The 10,460-nt window shown below is 47.6% G+C and overlaps 1 protein-coding gene across 2 annotated transcripts in view; it reads left to right on the top strand.

The window, feature by feature from the left end:
- Positions 1-186: 186 nt before the first annotated feature.
- mtf1 (metal-regulatory transcription factor 1) overlaps positions 187-10,460 on the top strand; it is a 19,075-nt gene continuing 8,801 nt past the window's right edge. The window contains exons 1-3 of one of the 2 annotated variants that reach the window (XM_062539304.1): positions 187-291; positions 2,053-2,618; positions 6,828-7,066. In XM_062539304.1, the coding sequence (XP_062395288.1) occupies positions 2,115-2,618; positions 6,828-7,066 (743 nt within the window). In that variant the 5' untranslated portion in view covers positions 187-291; positions 2,053-2,114. Of the gene's footprint in view, positions 292-940; positions 1,272-2,052; positions 2,619-6,827; positions 7,067-10,460 lie in introns of those variants that run through there. The other variant, XM_062539303.1, reaches the window with a different exon arrangement.

The raw sequence follows: 10,460 nt of genomic DNA, 5'->3' as shown, positions 1-10,460 counted from the left end.
TCTATTACCTCCCCCTGACTAGTATTAAGCTTTTATTCCAATATGTTCATATTAATTACAATTGTATTTGACTGGTGTGTGTAGTTTACCACATGCAGTGTCATTATGACAAGGGCAACAAAGCGATTGACAGCTAGTTCACTTGGAGTGGAATGAATGCTTCCCATGATGCTCCAGAGGAGGAAGCTGAAATTTGACGTTGTTTAATCATGGTACTGCTGGGGACTCCAAGGAAAGAAAGTAACGTTACTCGCACTTTGAACAATACCGCTTGGGGTCTTTTCAACACTGGTAGGTGTGAAATAATTCTACACTGACGAACTGCTAAAATCGTGAAACTACTGCATTCCATGTTGATGTGGTCGTTTTGTTTATGCGTGTTGCTATGTGTCGCTAGTTTTTCCTTGGTGTGTGTATCAGACAGATGAGTAGGCTAGCTAGTTAGCGCTGGACTAAAAGGATGCCGCTCATTACATGGTAGCATATGTACCAGGTTTCTCCTCTCTGGCCATTCTTTATATTTCAGTCATCTTGTGGCAGTACAGTTAACGATACGCAGTTTGCGAAGTGGTGTGCATGACAGTATAACCTCTTAATCTATCATAGTGAGCATGACTTGGAGCTAGAAGGCTAACTGTCTAGCTACAGGCAATGGGTTGAACGCTAGCCAGCTAAATTTTTTAGCTAACTGGCTAGCTTGATGGTAAGTTAGCTAATAGGAGTGGCATTGAGACTAATGGTAGCGAGCTCACTGGCTAGATAGTGGCATTCTCCATTTGTATGGACGTCTGTTTATTAAGCTTGTGTGCAGATGAACGTGTTCGTAAGTTTCTAGTACTGTCGGCCGTTTAAAATCTGCTGTCATAATAACATCGAAGTGTATGGTTAGTATGTAAGGCTTTGGTCGCTCGCTAGCTTACTTAACGTTACAGCTACAGAATGCTAGCTTCAAGCTTTCCAACTTCGGTCTTTTCAGTCACATATGTGGCAAAACAAGGTTAACTTCCTTAGCCGCGCTAATATGACATGCAAGGGCAGTTGCCAAGAAAATTGGTCATTTATGAAGGAAAGTAAAAGATAGTCACTTTTGACAAACTGCGAAGTTGTTGTAGCCTAACTGTCAACCAGATTATGGAAATATTAACCACGCATAACACATTCAAATGCAATGGGGATGTGGGTCTGAGGTCTTGTGATCAGTTGTCAGTGAGTGGTGAATACCGAAAGTTCTGGAACATGCACTGGAGCCAGCAAGTTAACCTAGAATTGATGTTAGTTTGGTTTTATATTAACTTAATTAAGGCACCACATAGTGCACTAGAACTAGAAATGTTAATGAGAATGTTTTTTTTTTGCTACGTTTGTTAGCTAGACGACTAACGTTACCAGCCAACGTCTCGAACTGAACAGTTAGCCTAAATGTTAGTTATCCAGCCTGGACGTTGCAGTCATTAAATCTAAGTTCGTCAACTTTGACAGCCTCTTGTGTTCATTTTAGTAATCATTGTATAATTTTATCATATTTTAACAACACCAATTTAACTAGACAGTACACATTCTTTTGGTCCAATAAGAGACTTTTCGGACGGTGTTGGTGTGTTGACTTCAGTTTATTCTTGTGCGCTTGTGCGTGCGTGCTTGAGATTCTGAAACTTCAGATCTGATGTTGCACTATGAATAAAGGTTAATTGACCATTTTCCCTCTCAGCTGGGTTAATAATTTCTCAATACAACATCAGCAACAACCTGAGCAACATGAAATGAAAGGTGATTAATCTCAGTGGCTCTGTATCTAGACCTGGCTCCCTTCAGTAGGCTACCATTGAGGTTCTGTCACTAGATTGGATGAAGTCCTTATAAGTGATGCCATCAAATCCTCCCATTTACCCATTCAGCATGGTTGTTTCTGGCTGATCGCTGTTGTTTTGGTTTTTTAGTGATCTACCTGGGTTCAAATGTATGGACAGGAAACAGAAATAGACAGCATTGAGCCATTCGCTGTGTGTGTGTGTGTGTGTGTGTTTCTTGTTTCACATGTGCATCTTTCTTCAGGTAACGTCACCTGGTGGACAGCCGCCTGGGCGTGAGGGTCAGAGGGCAGCGTTGAAGCCACCATGAGCGAGAATGGCTCCCTCACAGAGTCGGCCATGTGCTTAGAGGAAGTGGCGCTGGACAAGGACAACAAGATATGCATCTACGACAAAGACGGGGACGACGACGACAACGAGCTGGACCCCGACGACAGAAGCGGCCTGATCCACCCGTCCACCTCGTCCTTCATGTCCCGCGTCTACGACCGCACCACGGTGCTCATCGAGCAGGACCCGATCCGGCTGGACGAAGAGGGCGAAGAGGACGGCCACTGCGGCGGAGACTGCGAAGAGGACGGCATGGTCTTCCTGGCCGAGGGGGAAGTGGAGGATGACGAGGAAGAAGGCGACGGCTCGTTGGCCTTCATGGGCGACCCCGAGGGCATGGTGCATGGCTACGTGCACCACACCATCTCCCCAGACCAGATCCAGTTCACCATCAACCCGGGCTCCACGCCCATGCCGCGCAACATAGAGGGAGCTACGCTCACGCTGCACTCGGAGTGCCCGGAGACCAAGCAGAGAGAGGTGAGGTCGCCCGACACCCCCCACGCGTCAACATCGACTACTTAGATAAGCCTTTCACGAAACTCTGAGCATCATGATAATCCCTCCACAACGCAATTAAAGTTGATTGTGCACAGCACAATCTCTCTCTCTCTCTCTCTCTCTCTCTCTCTCTCCCTCCCTCTCTCTTTTCTTGCTTTTTCTCTCTCCTTCTCTCTCTTTCTCTCTCTTTCTCCCTCCCCTCCTGCTTCCCTCACTCTACTTTTGCCCTATAGCCGATGAATCCTTCTGGTTTGTTTTCCTACCAAGTTAATGTTTGCTTTCCTCCATGTTTTGACCCATTTTTTTTTACAGTACATCAACACCTAGTGATCTGAACTATATGTATACACATTGCTAACACATGACCCTTGCAAGCTTGGTGTCTTCATGTAGTTCCTGGTCCTAGATCTACATTTCGTTGATATACAGCTGCCTGATTTAATCATGGACTTTGTAGATAGCACCAGTCACACACAGTGGACGCAGTGGAAAGTAGCTACTGAGAATCAGAGGCTGTTATTTGTCCAGAGTGGAATGCCTCACAGAACTTCCTCTTCCACGTGGCTTCATATGATTGATCACAATCACTCTCGACCACACACACACACACACACACACACACACACACACACACACGCACACACGCATGCACACACACCCAGCCAGGGGTGCTGCAAGGGGTTGTCTGGTCCCCGGCATGTGCATTTCTGAATTTGATCAGTGCAGTATTGTGGTCTGGTGTAACATACTGGCACACAGCCCTGTGTTTTTTCACAGTTGGCGTTGGTAGTGTCATTAGTTAGTGTTACATGTCTGGTTGTTGTTGTTTTTTTTGCCAGCTTTGCAGTCGTAAGTCCCTTTTAGCTATTTTGTTTTGGTGTGCGTAAATGTGTAGGACTTGGCTTGCGCTTTTGTTACGGACACCTTGCTCTGTTCATTTTTTACCAGAAAATCTGTGACTTGGATACTCTCGATTTCTCTATTGAGCTTCAAGCTCAGAGGCAGGCTGGATGACTCAATCACTATGGTTCACGAGGCAGAGCCCTGGGCCATCTCTCCTGATGAAAAAGCGTTGCCGTCCTCATCCTGAACTCTGCCCATTTGTCACATTGCACTTATAGCCCACAGTGCAGCAGGCTTGTGCATCCGGCTCTGCACTTGTCTTTTGGCCCTTGCAGGAGCAACTGAAGTGGAGGGTAAAAGGAATGGTCTTTACACGGACACTGGACACTCATTTCTCTCTCTCTCCCACACACACACACACACACACACACACACACACACACACACACACACACACTCAAAGGCCAGAGGGAGAAATGTGTGTTGTAGTGGTGGTGCTGTGTTCAGTTTAGGCAGTAGTAGCTGGTTTTAGTCCCCACCACGGTCCACTTCCTCTGCCACCCTGGGGTCAAGGGGCTGATGAGCGTTTGCTTCCTGAGTCCCACCCTCAGAGCTTGGCTATTAGCCTGTCTTCTAAAATTAATTTATATGCTGAAGGTAAACAAGCCTACTTGTAGCTGTCTCTAGGGCTGTGAGCCTGTGTCTCAAACTGCATACTTCCATCAGCACACTGCTAGTGTGCACTGACTGCTTACCTGCATCGTGCCCACTATTCGATGGTTAGTATTGTCCCAATATCTGCACTCTATACTTAAAATAAGTGTTTGAAGTGTGCAAGTAGGCGAGTTTGAGACACAGCCTAGCTGTTTACAGCACATGCACTGGAGGTCAAATTTGAATTTCCCCTTGGGGATCAATAAAGTATCTGTCTACCTCCTATCTACAGTACCTACCTATCTATCTATCTATCTGTCTATCTATCTATCTATCTATCTACAGTATCTATCTATCTATCTATCTATCTATCTATCTAAAGGAGTCCACCCTTTCTCATTAATTATAGGTAGCTATCCATGATTAGGTCACAATGTTGGCTGTTCGTTTATCAATGCCTGATCTGTCTGAGTGAAGTAGGCATGCCAGCATGGTATCTTATCAGAGAACACTGCCATTAGCATTATTCAATAGTGGACCACCCTCCAGGAAGATATTTTGTTATCTCCATTGATTTCTCCTCTCGTATGGGTGTCAGTCTGCGCTCTTTCAAAAGCCGTCTCAGTTCCTGTGATATATTTACCCCCGATGTGTGCTCGAACAGATGCCCCCTCCACAACACCCCAATTCCTGCTTAATCACATGAGTGGGTTTGGTCACGTTCCCAGCCCGTTTGAGGGAATTATGACTCAGCGATCCATTGGATTTTCAGTGGAGTGTGTTACAGCTTGGAGGCTGAGTAGGAGGAGGAGGAGGAGAAAGGGAGAGAGAGAGAGACAAAGAGACAAGAGAGGAGAAGGCCTTCTCCTCATTACCGTTCGATTGATCTAGCACAGCCTGGAGGAGTCTGTGCAGCTCCAGGCTAATGTTACCTCTAGGTGTGCGTGTGTGTGCACAGCACAGCACACGCGTCAGCGTTCACCGTCTCTGTTCGATCGCATCATTTAAAAGTCCAAATTTGTGCTGCGTCTTGTCTTTGTTTTTGCCGTTTGTTTGTTTGTTTGTTTGTTTGTTTGTTTGATCATTTGTTTGTTTTTTTGACCTTGCATAATGAGCACTCTGGGCCAAGCGTGATGTGGTGTTCTAATCTGGAGTGATGAACACCAGCATTCGGAGATGACTGGATGCTCAGCAGGGCAGCGTGTGACATTTAAAAATGGAGGAGCTAAAAATAACGCAGCGGAGCTATGATGCCCTTCCCTCTTTGGTGTGTGTGTGTGTGTGTGTGTGTGTGTGTGTGTGTGTGTGTGTGTGTGTGTGTGTGTGTGTGTGTGTGTGTGTGTGTGTGTGTGTGTGGGGTGCTGTTCTCGTTGCTTGTGCTGTACCATCCCATCAAGCCTGTGGCGGGGTTGACTGGGCGGACCTCTGCATGAGCAGTCACCAGCTTAGCATACCTCACGTAATCCCAGTCACTCGTCTTTGACACCCAACCATCCACACACACACACACACACACACATCAGTTTTCGGAAGTACAGTCATAGAGCACAAAAGACGAGCTCTCTCAAGTCCCTCTCAGAGTCTGCATCCGAGTCTCGCTTATGTATTGGGTGTTAAGGGCATGCAAGAGTGCATTACGGAGAATTACAGAAAGCATGTGTCTCTATAGCTGCCCCTTAGGCTTGTTCATAGGCAGAGAGGGGGAGGGAGGGAGGGAGGGAAGTGTGTGTGTGTGTGTGGGGGGGGGGGGGTGTATTTTCCGGGCAGAATGCTGAGTAGAGCAGGGGAATGGCCACGGGTGGTACGGGTCACCAAGAGGAAGTGGGGGATGGGCAGTAGGTGATGGGGAGCTGAGGGCATTGTGCATGGATGGCATGACTGGTCTAACCAGCTCCTGGCAACGCTCCCAGCACACCAGTGCCCCTCTGCCTGCCGAGCTGAGCAGCCACAGCCACAACCAAGCGAGAGTCCCTGAGTTCATGACCTCTGTGCGAGGTCACGGAAGAAGAGTAGGGAAGGAGGATGCTTGTTGCATGCTTCAAGAATCTTAGAATTGGAAGAGATCTGAGAACATTTGTGCAGCCTGTAAAAGCAATGCTTTATTAAAAGACTTTTCTCTTCCAGAGGTAATTTTGCCCTCCCCCCTCCGGTTGTGCTGTTTGATGATGTGGTGCCACTTAAGAGTTGTTTGTTGTTTGCCGTTTTCTTGTTGTTGTGGTTGTTGTTGTTATTGTTCTTGCTTCACAGAGGACTGAGCCTCTTTATTTGCTGGTCAGATTGCCACAGATTTCATGGTTGTATTCCACATTCTATTCACTGTCGGAGGAATTTCACCATTTGCATTGCATTGCATCTTCATAAGACTCCTTCAGGCATGCTTTTCAAGTTAATCTAGAACAAAGAGTTTTTTTGTGTGTTTGTTTGTCTTTGAAAATGCAGGACCTTTTGTCTTTGGAAGTGAACATTCTGTCATATACACACCCTAAGCTTTACACACACCCTTTTCAAAATGACTGCTCCGAGTGGTATGAATGACTCTGGTGTGAAGGCTGCTTCTCATCTTCCTCCTCCTCACCCTCCGTCACCATGTCCCCCTCTCTCTCTCTCTCTCTCTCTCTCTCTCTCTCTCTCTCTCTCTCTCTCTCTCTCTCTCTCTCTCTCTCTCTCTCTCTCTCTCTCGTCCCGCCGCAGGTGAAGCGGTACCAGTGCACGTTCGAGGGCTGCACGCGGACCTACAGCACGGCGGGGAACCTGCGCACGCACCAGAAGACGCACCGCGGCGAGTACACGTTCGTGTGCAACCAGCAGGGCTGCGGCAAGGCCTTCCTCACCTCCTACAGCCTCAAGATCCACGTGCGCGTGCACACCAAGGAGAAGCCCTTCGAGTGCGACGTGCAGGGCTGCGAGAAGGCCTTCAACACACTCTACAGGTCAGAGCCGGAACCATGCCGTCCCCAGAATCTTTTCACACTTTCTTTTTATGCCTTTCATTTATGGCTTTTTATGCCTTTAATGACAGAAATAGTGGAGAGGGACAGGAAGTGAATGGGAGAGAGTGTAGGGGTGGGATCCAGGAAAGTACCACGGGGCGGGAATCGAACCCGGGGGGCGCCGGCGTACTGTATGGTGCGGGTGCCCCAGGCAGTTGCACCACAGCTGGGGCAGAAATGTGTCACACTTTCACACCGGTCGTCGCACATCAGTAACGGACGTTTTGATACCCATTATCGTTCATTACACTGACCTCAGGCCTATGTGCTGAAGGGTCAGCCTGCAGAATTAAAACTGTAAAACCGGAGAATAGATGTTTCTGTTCAACACAAGTTCTATGTTGCTTCTTTTGATAAACAAAAGAAAATAAAAGGATCTTTACTCAGATCTTGCATCTAGAGGTGGGAGAAAATCAATAATCAATGATGCAGAATGGTGATGGAATGATATGCGGTAGTTTCTGAAGTGTCACAGAAGTTGTAGAATATTATGATTTCAATGTAATAAATCATATAACACTGCAGTCCACTTTTTGTGATGGTATTATGTCATCATCACCTTGCTGGCAGTAAGCACTTCTTGCCATAGGAAAAATCACAAGTTCCCAGATATCCTTATATGGGATGGCAGCTTTTTTTGAAGGCAATCTCCAGAGATCTAGAACTGCATTCTGAAGCGGTCTACGTCTGCTGTAACTTTTCATCTAAGCCCTCTGTTCATGTAGCCTAACCAGCTTAAGTGCATACGATCCATTTATCCTTTCTGTGTATGATAGGTTGTGACGTTTGAGATGACTCATAACGAGTGACGACGCAAAAGAAAGTCTTCATGGCTCCATTAGTGATATGTCATCAGGTACATGCAGGAAATGACCTTGTGCGCAATCTCACAGCTGGTAGAGTTGTCGACAGGCTTTTTTCCCCCCTGCTAAAACACATATCCATTAGTCGCAACTATTCACTATTATGCCTCCCCCTCTTCCTCCTCCTCCTCCTCCTCCCCCTCCTCCTCTTTTTTAGCATGGCAGGTCATTTGCATCTGTTTGTTATGCGCATAAATGAGGTAGCGCGGCTTGGCTAAATGTGTGCCAGGCTCTCCTGGGGGCTGGGAGTGTTTTTAATGCCCTGCTCTCCATCACCCTCCAGCCCTGTCTGCTGACGGGCTGATGTACAGTATCATCTGGCCTCCGCTCACCCCACTGAGGCCACTCAGGTTATGAGCCCTGGCCGCTGGTGATACCGTGAGATTGCATGAGCGGTGCTAATTAGAAATGGTGGCTTTATTGTGTGGGAGGCGTCCTGGGCTGGTGGGCTGGATGGCTGGCTGGCTGGTTGGCTGGTTGGCTGGTTGGCTCCCCCCCGGGTTCTCGGTTTTGGTTGTTGTTTTCTGTGTCAGCAGCAGAGAGCTGCAGCTGAGAACTGAGTGTTGTGGTATGGTGAAGTGTGTGTGTGTGTGTGTGTGTGTGTGTGTGTGTGTGTGTGTGTGTGTGTGTGTGTGTGTGTGTGTGTGTGTGTGTGTGTGTGTGTGTGTGTGTGTGTGTGTGTGTGTGTGTGTGTGTGTGTGTGTGTGTGTGTGTGTGTGTGTGTGTGTGTGCTCATTTGTGTGTGTGCGTGTTTGCCCTCTTTTGTCATGTGTCCCCCGAAAGAATATGACTGCTTGCATGTGTGTTTGTGCCTCTGTGTGCAACTGCTTTGTGTGTGGGTGTGTGTGAGAGAGAGAGAGGGGGGCAGGGGGGGTGATGCCTCAGGCTGTTGCTGCTGCTGCTGCGTTGGTTGGTAGGGACGTGTGTGTGTGTGTGGCTGCAGCCATCGACCCTCTTGTCAGGCAGCATTAGCCCGCACCAGCGGCCTCTTTTTCACGGCACGCTGCGCTGCTTCCTGTTGGCGTCCCTCATCTGGCCCACTAATCCGGGCCCCCGGCGCCCCGGGCCACGCTCCAGACTCGGGCACACGCAACTCGTGAAACCTGCCCGCGCCGCCGATCACTAGAGACGACATCCAGCCAGGCACCCACGGAGCAGGCACAGCACAGAGAAGCCAGTGATTTATTTATTTATTTTTATTTTATTTTTAAAAAAAAATTAAGAATACAGGGCATGCTGGGTGAAGCGAGTTCCTGTGGTGAAGAGGGCTAGATAATGCCAGAGAGGGTTAAAGCGGATAGTAATGAAGGACCCATTCGATGGTCACAGACCTTCTCTGTTCCCCTGCGCTGCTGCAGCAGACGTTGCAGTGTACTATCCAAGAGGAGCAGGCTGCTGTGCCCTGTTCCCCATGGTCACCCTGCTGGTGTCCAGTCCACTCACACCTTCCTTCCCGGCCCGTTACAAGTGTTTTGGTGTTTTAATGAGGAGAAATGCTCCTTTCAATCAGAGATCCTCGATCTAATCAGAGGTGTGCTTAATTCTGGCAAACAGGCGCACATTGGAGGCATGCTGATTTTCTTTGATCTTTGAAACGTGAACGTATTTGCATAAGCATTTCAACTTGTTCACTTTAGACATTAATCCTTAATCCAGCACCCGTGTGTGTTTCCCGACAACCACCATCTCCTCCTTGTATGTTCGCCAAAAAGTTTGAGGTGACCGTTCCCCATAATTTAGGGGGTATTCACACCTGCCTTGTTTAGTTCGATTAAAACGAACTCAAGTTCGTTTCTTGCTTGGTTCGGACCTTTTTGACTGGTGTGAATACAATCACTCGAACTCTAGTGCGGACCAAACAAGCGGACCGAGACCCAGCTGAGGAGGTGGTCTCGGAGCGGTTCCTATCGAACCCTGGTGCGGTTCGTTTATGGTGTGAAAGCAGACCGACCTCGATCCGACCCAGTTACAGAAATCTACCTTTTTTGGATTTGACGAGCTCCCGTAGTTTTTGCGCATTATGGGAAATGTAGGATAGCTCCGTGACACACAACAGCTGTAAGCAGCAGTGGGCTAACGCTTTTTTGCCAACAATAATTTGATTTTGCATCTCCTACCCGTTCCGTCTTCCGTAGGCCTGCTGTTAGCATGTTGGACACACATGAGAGCTCTTCTCAGCTGTTTTGTTGCACGTCTTCGTTGTTGCAAAATTACGAGCATGATATTGTTAAACTTGCATCAAACGGTCTTGACGCTCAAGCACTTCTGCAAAGCTGTAACTGTATAAACTATATTGCTAGGATAATAACGAGTACAGTACGCAAACATAGTATTTACGTGGGCCAACTTTGACTTTGGCTTCCTATTCTTCACCCCACCTACACGTTTACCAGCCAATGGTTGAACGACCTTAGCACATGTGCTTTTGTTTATAAATTCTGGTCCGGTTGCAATTAATCACGGTGTGAAAG

This window comes from Sardina pilchardus, chromosome 6 (genome assembly GCF_963854185.1).
Source record: "Sardina pilchardus chromosome 6, fSarPil1.1, whole genome shotgun sequence".
NCBI lineage: Eukaryota > Metazoa > Chordata > Actinopteri > Clupeiformes > Clupeidae > Sardina > Sardina pilchardus.
Note: the sequence above shows the minus strand (reverse complement) of the source record. Positions and strands in the feature narration are given on the sequence as shown.